Below are 18,886 nucleotides of genomic sequence, written 5' to 3' on the forward strand. Positions count from 1 at the left end.
GGCATTACTTTGTAACAGTAAGTCCCCCTGTCTGTTATAAATGAAGTTTTTTCCTCATATAGGGGATCCATTTTGATTTGGTTATACCCTGAATATGCATCTAAAAAGCTTAACAATTCATGTCCTGCAGTAGCATCAATTAGTTGATCTATATGTGGTAACGGAAAAGAATCTTTAGGACAAGCTTTGTTTAGGTCAGTGTAATCTACACAAACTCGCCATTTACCATTCTTTTTTGGTACTACTACAGTATTAGCTAACCAATTAGGATACTTTACCTCGCGGATAGACCCAATTTTTAAAAGTTTTTGCACCTCATCTTGAATCACCTGATTTTTGAAAGATCCCTGCTTTCTTTTCTTTTGTTTGACAGGTGGATATGATGGATCTGCATTTAACTTGTGATTCATTACTTCCGGAGGTACTCCTGTCATATCAGAATGGGACCAGGCAAAACAATCCACATTAGTTTTCAAAAATTCAGTCAACTTACCTTTCATTTCATGGCTTAAGTTAGCCCCAATGTAGACTTTCCTTTCAGGCCATTGTAGGAATAGTTCTACAGCCTCCAATTCTTCGATCGTCATTTTGATGTTTTCATTTTCTTCCGATTCTTGGATGGAATCGGGCCTCGAGTCTACATCTGTCCGCCCGTGTTCAGTTGAGGCTTGTGTTGCAGCATCCTCAACTAAATTCTGTAATTGCTATTTTTCTTCGTTTTTTGCGCTTGAATCTGCTACGGAGTTGATGCTCCTAGATGCCTGTTGGTCACCACGAATTTGACGTATCCCCCATTGTGAAGGGAATTTAATAACTTGATGTAGAGTAGATGGTACGACATCCATTTCGTGAATCCATGGTCTACCGAGAATCACACTATAAGCTACATCCACCTCTACCGCCTGAAATTTCGTATCTTTGACAACTCCCTCTGCGAATGTTGTAAGTACTACCTCCCCTTTTGTTACAACGCTTGAATTGTCAAAGCCAGATAAAGTATGCGCCTTGGGTACCAGCTTATCTTCAGCTTGCATTTCGTTTAATACTCTTAGCAAAATGATGTTCATGGAGCTACCTAGGTCAATCAAAACTCGTTTCACAGTAGTGTCTTGTACAAGTAGAGATATTACCAGTGCATCATTGTGTGGAGTTAGTACGCCATCTGCATCTGCATCATCAAATGTAATACTTTCTTCTCCCAAAACATGTCAAACCCGCCTCCCGTGTGTAACTGTAACTTTTGAAACTTTCTTGGCTGCCGTATATGTCACGCCATTAATTTCTTCTCCCCCGCTTATAACGTTAACGGTCCTTTTTGGAGAAGGAGGTTTAGGGAGATCCTGCCTGTTCTTCATGTATGCTTGCTACTTTTTTCACTAAACAATTCGGTAAGATATCCTTGCTTTAATAGATGGTCAACTTCACCTTGCAGCAATCTACCTGCCATTTTGTGACCATGATCGTTATGAAACTCACACCAGAAATCAGGATTTCGCCTATTTGGATTTGATCTCATTTCTTTTGGCCACCGCACCTTATCGCCCATGCTTCTTAATACTGCTACTAATTCTGATGTGCTGACATTAAAATTGTAACCACCAAATTTTGCCTTCGAGCTTCTATCATCATTTCGTGTCTTTCGTGCGTTTCGCTATTTCCCAAACCTTGATGACGAGCCCGACTCTCTATCTCTCGATCTATGATCATACCTTGAATTGTCCTGCTTTGAACGTGAGTCTCTTCCTGCTGGTCCCATGTAAGGCTCGTATCTGTTTTTACCGGACCTTTTTTCAGTTTCAGCACGTCTTGAGCTTACCCTTTCCTCTTTTTGAGACTGGGAGATGGTATCTTCTTCTATCCTCAGCTTCATGCTGTATCTGTTGTAAACATAATTCCAAGTTGTTGCTGGAAATTCGCGTAGACTTTCCTTGAGTCGTCTCGTGGCTTCTGAACTTTTCTCATTTAAATTACTAGCAAAAGCCATAGCTTCCCAGTTATCAGGTACGCGTGGTAACATCATCCTTTCACGCTGGAATCTGTCTACGAATTCTCTAAGCAGCTCTGAATCTCCTTGCTTTATTTTGAAAATATCCTTCATTCTTTTTTCGACTTTTTGAGCTCCCGAATGCGCTTTGATAAATGAATCTGCAAGCTCGGCAAAAGAATTTGTAGAATTTTCGGGTAAAAGAGAATACCATGTTAATGCTCCCTTAGTGAGTGTTTCACCAAATTTTTTGACCAATACTGATTCAATTTCTTGTTTGGTTAAGTCGTTGCCCTTCACACCAGTTGTGAATGCAGTCATGTGGTCTCGTGGATCAGTTGTGCCATCGTATTTTGGAATATCGGGCATCTTGAATTTCTTCGAAATCGACAGGGGAGCAGCACTGGGCTTCCAAGGTTGTTGTGAATATTTATCCATATCTATTCCCTTGATTACAGGCGGTACTCCAGGTATTTGCTCTATGCGATCACTTTGCTCCTTGAGCTGTTCTGCAAGGTTAATACTAAATTTTGTAAATCAGAATTAACTATGTTACCTGGTTCTCCATCACGAGACTCGCTGGGAGTTCCACCACTGCCTGAATTAACGAGTCCAGAACGTGGGTTTTCCAAAGTATTATTATTCGGGGTTGGTGTTGGCGGTGCAACCGGCAACTGACTGGTAAAAGCCTGGAGAGCGTTATTGGCCAGTTGAGCAATTAATTTCTTAAGAGCGTCATCGAGTGCTTGTTCGTTCGCAACTCTGTCATTTTGATTTTCTTCAGATCCGTTTTGGTTCGCAACTTTGTCATTTTGATTTGCTTCAGATCCGTCTGGAGTCCCCTCTCGTGACTGTCGATGAGAATGTTATGGCGAAGGAGGTGGGTTTCTATCATCTGCATCGTTCACTTGATGCTGTGGATCTTGAGGTGGTAAATTGTGTTGGTTATTGTCGTTGACATTCCACATGGTCATTTCTTATGAAAGAATTGATTTGGAAAGCAGACGATTATCAGATTCCCAGTAACGGAACCAATTTGTTTAACCAAAAATAGGGATTTCGGTCAAAGCTTAATTTTAGAAGAACTCGGGTTACTGATAATCAAATAGAAATAGAAATAATTGATTTAAATAATAACTGAATAAAAAGCAAAGTAAATAAGTATATTTCAATAGTATTTCGTGTCCTTACAAATGTTCAGTCCTCACCTTTTATAGCTATCTCTAAGTGATACGTTTTGTTTCTCTCATAATAGAGTCATTATGGACAATTAATGACATTTAATGTAACGTTATAATTGGTAATCATAACTGATTCAATACAGATTCCATAACGTTTTGCGTGATTAATGCCCATTAGTTACCAATAATACGTATCTATACCCCTTTTGCTATTTAGGTTCATTCTTCTGATGCGATTTCTGAATATCAATAGGTTCGAGCACCTATCCTTTCTGACTTTCTTGTATCTCTGCCCGTGCCTGCTGAAGCTCGTGCCTCTTCAACTATTCTTTGCCAACTGTCATTCTTTTACCAGTCCACGTGTCATGACATGTCACCTCATAATTAATTCTCTACATGAACTTAAATTTTCCCAATACACAACCCTTAGCCAATATATGTCTGCCGATTATTATTATTGTGCTATATTAGCTACTGTCAATTCTAATTGACAGAATACATCGGTAACCCCTTAAAATTGTCCGTATTTTTTACTTACACACTCTATCTTAAGTCCTTTTAATTTGAACACTTCAACCATATCTCATATGTACCATTTAGACGCAAAATTAATAGGCAGTCAAACACAAAAGTGTGTAATTCGCACGCCAATTTGACGAATAAGATAAGGACACATGGATTTAACTCAAAATAAATAAAATAAAATAAAATAAAAAAGAACCAGCCTCCACCCCTTCATCATCTTCCCGGATGATCCCCGTTCTTCCGTCATCTTCACGATGAACTCCCTCCCCCCCCCCCAAAAAAAATTTTATCTTTGCAAAACTCTCCACCTCCTTCATTTTCTTCCCCAGATCTGATGTGAAACGAGAAAGCAAAAAATATTTTTGGATCTGAGAAAAAACTTTCAAAAATGACATTCCAAAATTTTCATATCCGAAAGGAACTTTTTCGATCAGAACAAACATTCAGACTGTTATAACCTTAATAAGTTGCAGATCTTGAAAGTTTCCTCTAAAAGCCAAAATCCTTTGAAACCATGAGTAACCTTTATAAGTTGCAGATCTCTTTTTTCTCCTCTCAGCTTGCCGGAAAATTCTCTGTCATGTTCGTAGGACACAATAGGTCGGGAGGAATAGAAGAAGGGGGTGAGTGGAGGAAATGATTTTACCGATGGAGATAGAATGACGTGAATGATGAAAAATTAAAAGAAACATTTGTTGGAAAGTATTTCCGGCAAAAACTATTCATTCTAAAAAGATGAGTACTTTGTTTTTTGGACCATTTTACGCACCAAGAAAATGAGAGCAACACTTGACTTGCCATGTCAGTTTTTGGTGTCTAAATAGCATATATAAGATATAGTTAAAGTGTTCAAATGAAACAAACTTAAAATAGAGTGTCGAAGTGAAAAGTGTGGAACTTGTTGATATATTCTGCATTCTAATAAGTTGGGCTGGTGAATTTTTAGAATACGAATTACTTGAAAAAGGAAAGAAAAAATGAAAAAAAGAAAGAAGTGAGAGGCACGTGGGAAGCAAACAATGCAGAGCCCGTTTTCTTTTTGTTTGTTTATAGGGATAGAGGGGGCGTGGGTCCCCTACTAATCTCATTCGCTTTCACAATCTGTAAAATCACACCTTCATAATCTGACATCAATGGCCACAACACAAATACTATATTACTATTATTACTATTTCTTATTCTTTTCACTCCTCTTGTTTTTATGTCACTTTTTAGTGCTTACTCTTCACTCCTTCTCCCCCCCACCCCCGCAAAAAAAAAAAAAAAAAAAAAACTTGCCTCCTCCTTGGCTTCTTCACTGGCCCTTTCGCGCACACACAAAATATAACAATGTCGTTCTTGTTTTGAGTTTTTCTTGATCTCAAAAAGTTGCTATTTTTTTTACCTGCATTGTTTCGTTTTGGTCGCCATATGATTTAATAGTAAATGGGTTTTATTGTTTGCTTCTGAGAATGAGAAAATTTGATGGTACTGGAATTTCTGCTATGGAGTCTACTTTAACAGGTACTAAGGGTTTTTTTCCTTCTTCCTATTGACTAATTGTTTTATGGTTTATTTTTGTCTGTTTTATCAGGCTAATGGTGGGGTGTTTTTATTTCTTTTAGTTGGACTTGGTATGCTCTTTTTTTAAAATCATTTTGTTGTGCACTATTATTTTTTTTTATTATGTATTTTTAATTCCTTAAAAAGTTTTGTACTTGGCAATGTAATTTGTGTTTTAGACTACTTTGTAACTAGCTAGGAAAAAATGCTGTGTTTTAAGTAGTAATTAAATAAAAAGGAACTGCAATTGATGCTTAAAAATGCACTCTTTTTTGTCATTTTTCTTATTTCTGATGCAACATAAGCTTGTGCATCTTAGGCCGAGTATAGAGTATTCAAATGATATAAGCATGCAATATTATGTTAATTAACAAATGGTATCTTAGTTGAATTAGCAGGTTAGATGAGGAAAAAAGTTAGAAAAAAGAATGAATCAAGCAGAAAGTAAACTGAGGTGTTGATGGGGAAACATTAACAACATTTGATCTTTGGTAAAAGGATGGTTTATTTAGTGGAGAACTAGAGAGATCCCAATTAACTTGATCTCCTATGAGCGATAGAGATTTATACTTGTATGAATTTGCACTAGCTAACTCATAAATAGGATCCTAGTAAACTCTTGTGATACCTGTGTGTAAAAGAGAATATTCAATGTGATAGCTGTTAGTTCACCATATAACTCTCGAGTTGCTTTGAGTACCAAAGCCCTATAGTAGTACAACAACAACAACAACCTAGTAGAATTCCAATAGTGGGGTCTGGGAGGGTAGAGTGTACGCAGACCTTACCCCTACCCCGGAGGGATAGAGAGGCGGTTTCCGGGAGACCCTCGGCTCAGAGACAATAAATCCGTAGTCAAATCCCTATCGTAGTCTCTACTTTAATATTCGAAATCCTTACAGGTTTACTTTCAGTGTGTTATTTTCAATACTTGGGATATCTCGGAATGCAAAGACACATGAGAGTTCTATTACCAAGTCAAGAGGGTGGTAGATTCAGGCCTTCAAATTTGAAATAGATACTCAAATGTGACTTAACTGATGCAGAAGGTTTTTCCTTTTCAGGTCTTGTTCTCGATCCCACCAAATTTAGCCAATTGAGTTTGGAAGAGAAAAGACAATTAGTGTATGAAATTTCTCAATGCTCAGAAGATGCGCCAAAGATCTTGAGTTCATTGACCAGAAGAGAACTTCTAGAGATTATATGTGCTGAGATGGGCGAAGAGAGAAAGTACTCTGGCTACACAAAATTCAAAATGATAGATCAACTTCTAAAGCTGGTTTCTTGTAAGTCCAGCACAAATACTGGTTCTGGTTTCAAAAGGCAGCGAAAGCAAGAAAATCAATGTCAAACTTTGGTTCAGAATGGTGAAGCTAAGTGGGAGATGGAAAGCAAAACTCAATTCCTACTCTGTCATAATTTGGCATGTAGAGCTACTCTTGAGAGAGAGGACGTTTTCTGCAAAAGATGTTGTTGCTGCATTTGTCATCAGTATGATGATAATAAAGACCCTAGTTTGTGGTTAACCTGTGAATCTGATTCTCCAGATGAAATTAAGCCATGCGGATTGTCATGCCATCTAAAATGTGCACTTGAACACGAACAATCCGGCATTTTGAAGAATTGCATCAATCAAAAACTAGATGGAGATTTCTACTGTGTTTCTTGTGGAAAAGTTAATGGGTTGATGAGGTATTTAACTCTTTCTTTGACCTGTAACATTGTGTGTTTTTATCTTGCTGTTGTTAACTTTTTTGACTTTTTAACTGCTGCATATCTTTTCTCTATACTGTTGTGATTATGCATGCTTGTTTTGAACCGAAGGTCTGCCGGAAACAGCCTCTCTAGTCTCTACCTGCACAAGGTAGAGGTAAGGCTGCGTACTCTCTACCCTTCCCAGACTTCACTTGTGAGATTACACTGGTACGTTGTTGTTGTTGTAGATCCAAGAATATGGATTGTACATGTTCTTGTAAAATTGTTTTTCTTTAGCATGCTTTGCACCAATAGTGATTTCTTTGGAACTAGTGATCCCTCATCTGCATGCTCTTTTTCTTTTGGAAATATTCAGTAAAGTCTGACTTGGGAAGTAATGGACCTTATACCCTTATCAATACGGAGAAAATATAAAAAAAGGCAGCCCGGTGCACTAAACTCCCGTTATGCACGGGGTCCGGAAAAGGGCCGGACCACAAGGGTCTATTGTATGCAGCCTTCCCCTGCATTTCTGCAAGAGGTTGTTTCCACATCTTGAACCTGTGACCTCCTGGTCACATCGCAGCAATTTTACTAGTTATGCCAAGGCTCCCCTTCAATACGGAGAAAATATATTTTAAAAAAAAACTATAGAATGGCCTATAATATCTGTATAATAGCTCTGATTTGCCCAAGATAGTTGTCCAAGTGATCCATACCTTGCAAAAATCTTTAACTGATAGGGGTTGTTTCGGTGGGCATACATCAGCAGAGAAAAATGTGAATATTTCTCTTTCTTTCAGTGGAGTATCTTTTAGTTAACTAACCTTGTCTGAGTTGCTTTAGAACCTTGAGAAAACAATTGATGACGGCGAAGGAGGCGAGAAGAGTTGATGTGCTTTGTTTAAGAATCTCTCTAAGCCGTAAGATCCTGGAGAAAACTGAGAAATACAAAGGACTGCTGAAACTTGTTGAATTGGCTGTTGAGATGCTGAAGAATGAAGTAGGGCCTCTTGCACAGGCGTCAGAGAAGATGGATCGCAGAATAGTGAACAGGCTTTCTTGTGGTACCGCAGTTCAGAAGCTGTGTGGTTCTGCATTGGAAGCTTTTGATTCCATGCTTCCCAACCAATACTTTAATCCTATGACAAAGGAAGAGCCTCCGATGCGTGAGTATTCTTAGCCAATTTATTATTGAATATCTGCATGTCAATAGCTCTATTACGGTGCAGGTTATGATAGTCTAATAAATTTGACAAGAAAAGTACCATATTCGTTGGATCACTGCAATTGTTTCTTTATTTGTTCAAGCTCGTTAAACTTTGACTATTATTTTACGGGATATACTAGTTGAGTTCTATCAAATTAATCGAAGCTTTTGCAAGGAGTTCCAACAACTAAATATAGATTTTTATGTTCACTACTTCAATCTGGAGGCCAGCCAAACTGATATATAACCATAGTCTTCTTCATTTTTCATTATGTGGACTACTAATTTCATATTTTGCTTTTACTGAACACTCTGACAGCTTGCCGGATGCATTTTGAGGAGCAATCTCCATCTAAAATAACCATTGTCTTCAAATATGATGATCGTATGCTGAAAGAACTAATAGGCTTCAAATTGTGGTATCGAAAGTCCACTGCAGACGAATATCCAGATGACGTAACTTTTATTGCACTAAGCCCTGCGACGAGATTTAAGCTGGACGGTCTTGATCCTTCTACGCAGTATTTCTGCAAGGTTTCTTTCTTCAGCAAGACAACGACTTTGGGGGTTCAGGAAGTAACATGGGTAACACCTGCCTTGCACCCGAGCTGTAAGTCAGGTTTTGATGAAGTACAAAGGGAGAGAGAAAATGCTACTACAGATAGTACAGTGATGCATGCCGAGTCAATGAGTTCTACTGACAACAAACTAACAACTTATGATCCAAACGCCATTGCATTTCCTACATCCCCTCTTTCGAAGATGCTAATTCCTTTAGCAAGTCCAGTTTCAAGTGCTCCGGCAACACCTTGCCAAACTGATGGGTCAAAGGAAGCACAATTGAGTGATTACGAGTACTCTGTAGGAATCATCAGAAAGTTGGAGCATGAAGGGCTGATAGAAACAGATTTCAGAGTGAAGTTCTTGACTTGGTTCAGCTTGAAAGCCACTACACAACAGAGAAAGGTAGTTAGAGTTTTCATAGACACCTTTATCGACGACCATTCAAGTATGGCGGGGCAACTTATGGATACGTTCATGGATGAGATATGCAGGGAGCAGAAAGTCGCCCAGCATGAGCTCTGCAGTAGATTCTGGCATTAAACAAACATCTACCTTCTGAAATTAGCTAGGGAAATACAAAGCACGTCGTTTTGAAAATTTACACCGTCGATTATCCTACTAACCAATCTTTGACAACTTATGTTCTGAATTTTTTTTCTTGTGAATCGTATCCACAAATGTAATCTCTAGAGATAATAGAGGGTTGAATTTGTTTAGTTGTTATTTAAGGATAACATTTCCAGAATGACGGGAAACCTTCTTCATGATCCAATGTTTGTGGATATAAGTAGTCTTGGGAGATTTCTTCAGACTTTGATACTTATATATATATATATATATATATATATATATATATATATATATGACGGGAAACCTTCTTCATGATCCAATGTTTGTGGATATAAGTAGTCTTGGGAGATTTCTTCAGACTTTGATACTTATATATATATATATATATATATNATATATATATATATATATATATATACTTTGATCCAAATATGACATGACAAAGGAGACGGACAGAAAAATTCTCAGTATTTGGTATAGCTGAAGTTATTTTTCAGGAAAATATTTTCCATGAGGTGTTTGGTAATATAAAGATGTTTTCCCTCGCTCAAAGGAGGAAACTTTCTCCTCTTTAAACTCCATATTACTTGCTCTGACTAGCGCTTATACATTATTATTAATCTCTAATACTAAAAAAAAAAGTTGAACAGACATGGGAGATCGATTTTATGGTCTTCTGCAAATGTAATTTTAGTTATATGACCCTTTTCACAAGAGGTCGGTAGAAACAACACAGATGGATAAATAAAATATATGAAATCTTCGTAAGGTCATTTTCTTGTCACACCAACTTATAGTTGTGACATTACTGACTATTGTATCACTTTACTGTCCAATATCCATGAAACAAAACATGAAACGTCACAATAGGTTAGGGAGTTAAGTAGGTGATGACTTCACAATTCCATATACAAAACAAACCCGGGTGCATAAAATCTGTTCAATATTGCCGCGCTCCAATAGTGATTCAAGTGAAACGATGACTGGAACTTACTGTCGATGATAACATAAAATGAGCAGGAAACTGTACAGAAATATGGTCTTAGACTACAGCTCAACTTGCTATTTGCAGTAGTTACAGGAGTATGAGATTATAACTAAAAACTCCAAGCATTACAAAGCTTTATGTGCCAGATTCATCATTCACAGTGTCTTTGCCAGCTGCTTCCGTAAAGGCGACAGCCAGGTATTCAGCGAGGCTTTGCTGGGGAGTGGATTTTGTTGGAGTTTCTCCAAGTTTAGCCTTCTTTGAGAGATTGGATTTTGGAAGCCAGGAATTCGCGGAGTCACGTGTATCTCCACGTGGCTTCCAAATAACTGGTTTCAATACTTTCCATGGGTCTTGCACCATTGACTTGTGATAGTAAACTTTCAATAGACCCTTGCTTCGTCCTGAACCTCGGTGACGGCTGCCTCTGAATCCTGAACCTTGGTAGGGGCTGCCTTGTCAATATTGGCTACCGTCTCCACCTCCTTGAGGAAAGCAATCACTGGAAATGTCACCAATTTGCGGTGAATTAGGTGGAGAGTAGTTGTTAGGTGTGCCAAGAGAGCTATCCAAAGTGTTAGAGGAGTTACTCATTGGTGTACAGATGGGACTAGTTTTCCTACGGATCCCAAGAGGAATGGCATTGACTCCTCGTGGCTGGTATGTTTTTTTCGCTGAGTTATAGTTGCCTTGAACATGATATGCTGGAGAACCGGCATTCGTTGGTCCTGGAAAATACAGTAAACAGGGGTCTCAATTTATTGTAAATAAATGCAAATAAAATAGTGTACCAGTTATTCCACATGATGGTATTCGTTGAACCAAAGCTAGAACATTAAAATTACTGTCATTAGAATAACATACCAAACCAGACCTACTATATACCCTTCTGTCTAAGAGAACGCCTCAAAATCATCCCTTTTCAGATTCAATACCCTTACTTTTCATGCTAATAGGATGCTAACCACATGTAAAAGTTATTTACAGAATACTTTATTCTCCAACATGCATCAGGAATCATTTCGGATAAACCGACCTCTCTCCAGGGGAGAGGCTAAAGGAACCTACTCCAAATTCTAGAAAAGAGTACGCATTTCATGCTAAAGTGCTACAATTTGTTATTGCACAAGCTTTTCCACTAAATACATCTACCTGGCAAGGGCCCAAAATTTAACTGATAGAACAAACTGAAGAGAAGCAGCATCACTGATGTTGATCTCACCTGTAATTAATTTTCTTTTCTTTTAAATACTTTTCCCTCAAATTTATGCAAACAGAGAAACATATCCTACATAAATGAGATCAACGTCAAGACCTTTGGCAGCATTAGTAGCAATCAGCTTTTGTTTCGCCACATACTACCCTGATCAATAATCACAAAACAACAATGTATATATATTTATCCCCCTTCCCCATGATGACAAGAATCTGTTGCTAAGTGAGTTACCTTTTTTTTTTTTTTTTTAGAGTAAATGGTTAAGTTGATAGGTAACTCACTTTCTTTCTCAACTTTTTTTGATGTTATAACGAAGATTCATTCTCTTTCTGAGTTGGAGTGGGGGGGTTCAAGCAAAGGTCTCACACCTTCCTGTTCTCTCCTCAGTTACATCGATCCTGAACTATGTCCATCTAAGTATTCTTGCCATTATGATTTCAATCAAGCACAACCTCCCGAGCACTAGGTTCAACAACATCATAACAGTTCATCTTCGTCCCTTTCACTCTTCAACCTAATCTCTATATTAATAATCCGAAAAAGTAAAATATGGTCTTTATGACTATTCTTAAGCTTCTTTTCTTCGGGAATAGGATCTTGTTACTTATTTATGTGATCTAGAGTTTACCATTATCCAATATACCGCCAACAAGTTATGAAATATTAGTACCGATAACAACAAGCATCCATGAATATATTAAAACTTTCAAGAAAGAAAATGTAATTACTTGGACGAGGCGTGTTACACGGTTGTGAAGCTGAAGGAGATTCAATCAATGGATTGATAAGGCCATCACCAAGGGGTTCCCCTATAGATTTTTGTACTTCAGAGTTATCTACAGCCTCTGCAGCTTCCTCTCTAATTGCTTTCAGCCTCTCCTTTCTCTTTTCTGACTCCTCCATTCTTTATATTTGAATTCTAATCAAGAATCCAATACACATTATCCCTAACAAGAAATACAAAAATTTCCAACAGAAAAAAAGATGCAATTTTTAGCCAAATAGGGCTAGCGGTGTGTGAATATGCACCTCTATATGTATAGCCAGATAAAGAGCTCCAATCCAAACTATCACTTAACAAAAAAATACAAAATTTCCAAATTAAAAAGATCCAATTTTGAGCTAAATAGAGCTAGTGGGTGGGTGAAAATACACATATATATGTATTCCCAGATAAAAAAGATCCAATATAAACTATTCGTTAAACAAAAAACTACAAAAAGCTCCTAAAAGATCCAATTTTTAACCAAATAAAGCTAGTGGGTTTATGTATATACACATTATATATGTATATATATGGTGGATTTTGGGGTTTAGGGTTGGATGGCCTGCTTGTAAAATCGTTGCCGCAATTTTGAAGTAGAAAAGAAGAGGCCAGAGCGGAACAGGTTCTTATTCCAAGAAATCCAAAGGTTTTATTTGCAATTAATAAGTTTCCACTTTTACCCTTTACAGAAAGGGGAATATCAATTTTACCACATTTTCTTCCAGTTGGCTCAAACGTTTGATGGGCATTTATGGAATTTTAATTCAGAGAATAATGCCCTATCACTTTTCCTCCTATAAAAGTTCCGTTTCTACATAATTCTCTCTCCTTTTGGCTTGTGTTTAGCGACGATAACAAAAATGGCGAAAAATGAGAGCTTCCAAGGTATTTTCCCTTATTCTTATTTTAAATCTCTTAAATTTTCTTTGTAAATTTTTCAACATTGATTTTACTATGAACAATAGACTAGGATAAATTTAATTTTATTTGCAAGCTATTTTTGAGTTTTATGTGCTTAGAGGATTTTGGATACCAAAGAAATTGAAGTTTCTGAATGAAAGTTTTGTTGAGGAAAAGCAATGAGGAAAAAAGATGAAATCTTTGTTGTGGCAAAAAAAAAAATCTATGTTATTAAGTTCTTTAAAAGAAGATAAGTTTTTGGCTAATATATTTGGGTTTAATGGGTAGTTGAGGTATAGGGTAGTTAGGTGTTTGTTCGTGTCTTTAGCTATATAATAAACCTAACGGTTTCGATTTAAATCCGACAAAAAACATTAAGTGATTATCCGCCTAAGCCTTGGTGGGAAGAGTTAGGTAGTAGGTACTCGGAGGAATATTGCACGCAAACTGGCGCGAACACCAATGTCAATAAATAATTAAATAAAAAGCACAGCATGTGTTGGTTGTATCTGTAGTTTAAAGAAGCTTATATTACTTATCCATAAATCAAAAAGTTTATATAGAGCTTTTAGTCTATTGGGGAGTCTAGGTATGTAGCTCTACAGTATGGATTTTGAGTAGCATTTTTCACTGGTTATAAGCATTCTTTTGGCCTTTTTTTATTCCTTTTTATTTTTCAATAGAGACTTTGTGTGTCCTGTTATGCTGTGTTTTTCCTTCCCTTTTCCCCTTTCTGTTGTTGGAGATATATCTATCTGGACTGGTAACACTTTATTTTTGCGATAATTTAAAGGTTTTATTCATATGAAGTTCCAGCACTAAGACAGTGTTGAATGTTACATCTGCCGGAATAGTACAATGAAGCTTAACTTTGCAATGAATCTATGAATTCTAACAGTCTCCCTTCATCATACATACTCAAGACTATACCACGTAGCTAAGTTACATAAGTATATATTTTCCGAATCTGTATAGGAATTTCTTTACCCTCAAACATCTTAAGTTTCTTTTCCTCCATATAGTCCCAAAACGTGCAACCAGGAATAGTCCTCATAGGTATCCAGCTTCTTATTTCCTTTGGAATACGTCCAGCTGAGGAGATCTTTAATGGTTGCTTTAATGACCCATTTGATCCCGAAGATATTGAAAAAGAGATGCCAAAGGTAACCAGCAACCTCACAATGCAGGAACTAATGCCTGCTATCCTCAATTCCCTTCCCACAGAGGAAGCATCGGCTACATAACTGCAGACCTCTTTTCTGTAGATATAACATGCCGCCTTGTAAGGAATTTTGGCTCCTGAAATGATCTTCGAAGGCCATGAAGGAAAATTTTCTGCTGCTACCAAGAACTTTATAGGATGATTGTACAGAGAGAACACCATTTCCTTGTTCAGTCCATAGTTTAAGAGGCACATCCAAGAGATTTAAGACATATATCACTTCCTTGGCTGAATTGATGAAACTGAGCGTTATAAAAGATTGGAAGTTAGCACGCATGTACACCATTAGATTTACTGATCTTGTGCTAAAGATTCAACAAAGGGTAGTTAGGCATAGGTTATTTTTAATACTTCTTTACTTCTTATAATTTTGGATAGGTGCAAATATTTGTTCTTAGACAGGGGTATTAGGGTTTTGAAAAGAGAGGGAACAAGAAAATATGACAGTTCCCAATCCATAATACTTACATTGTCCGATCCACAGGATTTGATGGTCCAAATTTGCAGAAAGTGTAGCTTTATAGACATATGCGTCCATGCATTTGTGTTATTATTATACAAAGGGTTGAAAATCTAATTCTCTTGTATTTACTTGTCACCTTTCTGCTTTAAGCTGTCTTTCCTGCTTATTGCTAGTTTTATTAGGGTGGTCACTTACTTTTAAACACATTACAGGTGTGTCAACTTGTTATGTTTTCAAAAGCCGATTGCAAGAGTATGCCCAGAAAGTTGGATTTCCTACCCCTGTTTATGAGATTATCAAAGACGGCCCTTCTCATAAGCCTACATTTAGGTCAACAGTGATCGTGAATAATGTCAGATATGATTCTCTACCTGGATTTTTAAATCGCAAGACAGCGGAGCAGTCAGCTGCTGAAGTTGCACTCAAGCAACTTGTAGATTCTGGGGCAGTGGGATTGTGCCTTTCTCAGCCAGTGGTACTTCTTCTATATCCTTCATCGTTTGGACAAAACAAATTGTGCTTCTGGGCTTGTATGCACTACGATCTTAACTATTCCTGCATTCTGACCAGAAGGCTTGTGTGAATACATATTTTGCTTTTCATTTTCGGGGGAGAGGGAGGGGATAATTTGATTGATTTCTAGATTTTGGATTAGATAATTACTAGATTTAAAGGGGAGGAGAAATACGATTTTGGCAAGTAGATAAAAGATCAAGTGTGGGTATGATTTCTGGCAGGTACATAAGAACTTTGACATAAAGGGTGATTGGGAGGGGTTTTGTTTGAAATATTTTACAGATGGGGAGATCATAATCATTACTTGTAGTACTCGGTCTTGTGAAGTTTTCCGGTCAGCTGTCTGCTATTTAAAAAAAATAGCAATAATCTATTTACAATTCTTTCAAGAATTAATTTGGCCATTTTAATCTCCTATGCTAATTTTTCCTAAAAAACTTCCATCTTCCGGGTAACTTCTTGCTTTTGAATTCCAATCTGCGGTGGCAGATTGCTTCACTATGATGGCTAGCATCTTCATGCCAATAACTTACCCTAGGCCAGTTCTTAATGATCGTTATGCTTAGGTAACTGTATAAACTTCCCATTTTGTGGTGGAATGCCTTATTTGTCATTTTAGCCCTCCTTTTAGTTGTTAGTTTGAAGTATGTTAGATTGCTAGGGGTTTATCTGTTAGTTTGAAGTATGTTAGATTGCTTCCTTGGCTATGTGCTCAGATGTCATGTGGATCCAACTCTATGAATGTGCATAATTTTGTAATATGGAGCAACGCAAGGGCTATAAAAGAAACCATTTTTTTTATTTGTTAACTAGTTTAGTACTAATTCTTGGTTGTTGTGCTGTTAACTTTCAAGCTTTCGTGTTCTGGAAGTTATAATACCTTTCTATTTTGCCTGTTTGGTCTATGTTTCAGCATGAGACAGGCTTGTGCAAAAATATGTTGCAAGACTATGCTCAGAAGATGAATTTTGCAATTCCACAATATGAAATGCAGTGGCATGAAACAAAAGGCAAGATCACATGTTCATTTTCCTGTATTGTTGAGATAGGGGGAATCCGATATATTGGAGGGGCAGCTACGACAAAGAAGGAAGCAGAGATCAAAGCTGCTAGAACTGCATTGCTGGCCATTCAGTCTAGTGGGTTGTGGCCGGATGATAAGCCTAATGACTATTCTGCATACACTGTCATTCCACCAATGAAGAAGACCACAGATTTGGGAATCAGCAACCAAGAAAGTGCAGCAGCTCTGAAACCAAAGAAAGGCCATTTCAAGAAAAAGAAGAGGAGGAATGCCAGCAAGCAGGTCTGCACAAAGAATACTGGTGACTTGGAAGTTCAGATGGTAAATCAAGCAGAACCAGAGTTGCATGAAAATGCTGCTGTTAGTACTCAAGGTACAGAATCCGGAGCTGCACCTATTGGAGGAGATATGACTGAGCGGAGTGCCGTTACTGGAATTGAGCAGCTAACTTCTGAAGTAGATAGTTCAGCCAGTTGCTTGGAGCAGCAAACAACATGTGCTACAGATGCAGACCAAGGCCGGGTTACAAACACAGAGGCAGAAATTTCTTAATGCATTTGATTTTGCTGGGTTTAGCTGTATGAGATGGGCGCGAGAACAATTAGATTAGAGAATACATAGGACTCGCAAAATTTTTGCGAGTAGGTTAAGCAACTCACTTGAACATTCAGATCAAAAGGGTTGTCGATGGTGTGGTTTGTCCAAGTAGTTATAACTTATATAGTCACACTATTACATGCCAAATGTCTGGTGTAGTTGGCACAACCACGGGTGCATGATTCAGTCTGTGACATTACTTAATTACTTCAGTTGCTTGAACATTTGCTTTGCCATTGATGAAGTAACCTGCTAAATGACAATATTTAAGTTATTATGCTATCATTTACACTTTGAAGAAGCACCACTATCACTCTTTACTTCATTTTGGGACATGGTATTCCATTTACTCTTTTTTTTTTAAATGTTTCATTTACTCCAGGGAAAGAGGAGAAAAAGGAAGGATCATAGTCCTTTAGACAAAAACCTTGAGTATTCTTATCTGGTTTCGTATGCCATGCCTTGGTGGTTTTACTTTCCTGAAGGTTGAGTATGGATTATTTCATCACTATGGATTTTTTGCAGAAGTAAGAGCATGTTATCAAATTTTTCTACATAATGGTCTTGAAGTGAAAATAGTCAATTTTTGGAGTTCTATAATATTGCAAGAAACGATAGTTTTTTTTTGTGGTACAAGAAACGACAAATTTTATAAAGCCAGCAGAGTTCAAGTTTGTCATTTCATAAAAAAAACCTTGAAAACTTAATATGTTGCTAATAACAAACAACTCTGCATCGAAAGGGAGCCTTGGAGTATGGTAAAGTTATCTCCGTGTGTGACTTATAGGTCATGAGTTCGAACCGTGTTTGCATTAGGATAGGCTGTCTTCGTCACACTCTTTGGGATGTGGCCTTCTTTATCACATTCTGTAGGACGCAGCCCTTTGTCGGATCCTGCATAAATGCAAATATTTTGAGCTATAGTAAAGTTGTCTCCATGATATTTAGAGCTATGATAAAGTTATCTCCACGTGAGGTCAGAGTTCGGCGATTGTCTTATCACACTCTTTGGAATGCATGCGTGAATGCAAGATGTTTTACGCACGACTCCGCACCACTCAAAATTTTCACTTGTGTCTCTTCAAGCTAAATGTACGTGAATTACCATAAAAATGTGACAGTTTAAAAGGGAAATGGCTGTAAAGCCTCATTTGTTTTTTTTTTAAAGATTAAGACGTCTGAATCTGAATACACATCTGAATATCAAGATGTGTATTAAGATTGGGACATCTGAATCTGAATACACAGCTGAATGTTAAGATGTGTATTAAGACCTGAATACTACATGATTAAGACTGTTTGATTATTAATAACTTAATGTATAAAATTTATCTTTATTTGGAAATTAACAAACATAAAATTCAAATAAAATACTAATTAATTTAGTATTCCACCAATAATATATATATATATATATATATATATATATATATATATATATATATAGTTTTTTTTTTTAAAAATATGATAGTTGCTGGCGGTGATGGCCTAACGGTAGTATTTGTGAATGCCGACTAAAACCGGTGGTTGGTAGTAGATTTGGTTGATAATGGTAGTTTAGGATAGTAGCTAGTGGTGGTAGTGGTAGCTATTGTGATTGAGGATGGTGGCTGTGGGTGGTGATAGTTAATAATGGCGGGTGGTGGTGGTAGTAGTTGTGATTGAGGAAGATGGTGGCTGGTGGTGGTAGTTTATGAAGACGGGATGGTTGTTGATGGTGATGTGGTGGTTAGTGTGGTAGTTGAGGTGGATGAGTGTCGGTTTTCGTTGAGAATGATGGTGGTCGGAGTGGTGGGTGGTAGTAGTCGATAAAAACGGCGACTATGATTGAGGATGATGGTGGCGGTGGGTGGCATGGTGGTAGTTGATAAAGATAGGCGGTGACAGCAGTTAATAATGAATATGGATGATAGCATCTTAATG

At 37.4% G+C, this 18,886-nt stretch overlaps 3 protein-coding genes across 4 annotated transcripts; 2 read left to right on the plus strand and 1 right to left on the minus strand.

Annotated features, from left to right (window-relative positions):
- The first annotated feature begins 4,865 nt into the window (after window positions 1–4,865).
- LOC109238414 (VIN3-like protein 2) lies at window positions 4,866–9,470 on the plus strand. Its single transcript, XM_019404863.1, has 4 exons — window positions 4,866–5,193; window positions 6,297–6,924; window positions 7,774–8,096; window positions 8,457–9,470. The coding sequence occupies exons 1-4, from the start codon at window positions 5,142–5,144 to the stop codon at window positions 9,239–9,241; spliced, it is 1,788 nt and encodes a 595-aa protein (XP_019260408.1). The 5' UTR covers window positions 4,866–5,141; the 3' UTR covers window positions 9,242–9,470.
- Window positions 9,471–10,142: 672 nt separating this feature from the next.
- LOC109238416 lies at window positions 10,143–12,948 on the minus strand. 2 transcript variants are annotated; one of them, XM_019404866.1, is made up of 3 exons: window positions 12,204–12,948; window positions 10,850–10,987; window positions 10,143–10,761 (listed from the first exon to the last, which is right to left on the minus strand). In XM_019404866.1, the coding sequence occupies exons 1-3, from the start codon at window positions 12,376–12,378 to the stop codon at window positions 10,643–10,645; spliced, it is 432 nt and encodes a 143-aa protein (XP_019260411.1). In that variant the 5' UTR covers window positions 12,379–12,948; the 3' UTR covers window positions 10,143–10,642. The 2 variants fall into 2 exon arrangements, with proteins under 2 accessions (XP_019260411.1, XP_019260410.1); XM_019404865.1 differs by having other exon boundaries at window positions 10,143–10,987.
- An 88-nt stretch (window positions 12,949–13,036) lies between these two features.
- On the plus strand, window positions 13,037–17,245 carry LOC109238415 (double-stranded RNA-binding protein 1-like). The gene is made up of 3 exons (XM_019404864.1): window positions 13,037–13,126; window positions 15,039–15,301; window positions 16,256–17,245. Exons 1-3 carry the CDS (start codon window positions 13,102–13,104, stop codon window positions 16,916–16,918), a joined length of 951 nt encoding a protein of 316 aa, XP_019260409.1. The 5' UTR covers window positions 13,037–13,101; the 3' UTR covers window positions 16,919–17,245.
- Window positions 17,246–18,886: the final 1,641 nt, after the last annotated feature.

This window comes from Nicotiana attenuata, unplaced genomic scaffold (genome assembly GCF_001879085.1).
Source record: "Nicotiana attenuata strain UT unplaced genomic scaffold, NIATTr2, whole genome shotgun sequence".
Classification (NCBI taxonomy): Eukaryota; Viridiplantae; Streptophyta; class Magnoliopsida; order Solanales; family Solanaceae; genus Nicotiana; species Nicotiana attenuata.

What these genes read in the sequence shown, in the direction of transcription:
- LOC109238415 (XM_019404864.1), top strand. Translation starts at nt 13,102, where the DNA reads ATGGCGAAAAATGAGAGCTTCCAAG. An exon ending in GAAAAATGAGAGCTTCCAAG is followed by an intron (nt 13,127 to 15,038) that starts GTATTTTCCCTT and finishes AACACATTACAG; the next exon opens with GTGTGTCAACTTGTTATGTT. An exon ending in TGTGCCTTTCTCAGCCAGTG is followed by an intron (nt 15,302 to 16,255) that starts GTACTTCTTCTA and finishes TCTATGTTTCAG; the next exon opens with CATGAGACAGGCTTGTGCAA.
- LOC109238416 (XM_019404865.1), bottom strand. Translation starts at nt 12,378, where the DNA reads ATGGAGGAGTCAGAAAAGAGAAAGGAGAGGCTGAAAGCAATTAGAGAG. An exon ending in GTGTAACACGCCTCGTCCAA is followed by an intron (nt 10,988 to 12,203) that starts GTAATTACATTT and finishes TGTATTTTCCAG; the next exon opens with GACCAACGAATGCCGGTTCT.
- LOC109238414 (XM_019404863.1), top strand. Translation starts at nt 5,142, where the DNA reads ATGAGAAAATTTGATGGTACTGGAATTTCTGCTATGGAGTCTACTTTA. An exon ending in TATGGAGTCTACTTTAACAG is followed by an intron (nt 5,194 to 6,296) that starts GTACTAAGGGTT and finishes TTTCCTTTTCAG; the next exon opens with GTCTTGTTCTCGATCCCACC. An exon ending in AAAGGAAGAGCCTCCGATGC is followed by an intron (nt 8,097 to 8,456) that starts GTGAGTATTCTT and finishes ACACTCTGACAG; the next exon opens with CTTGCCGGATGCATTTTGAG.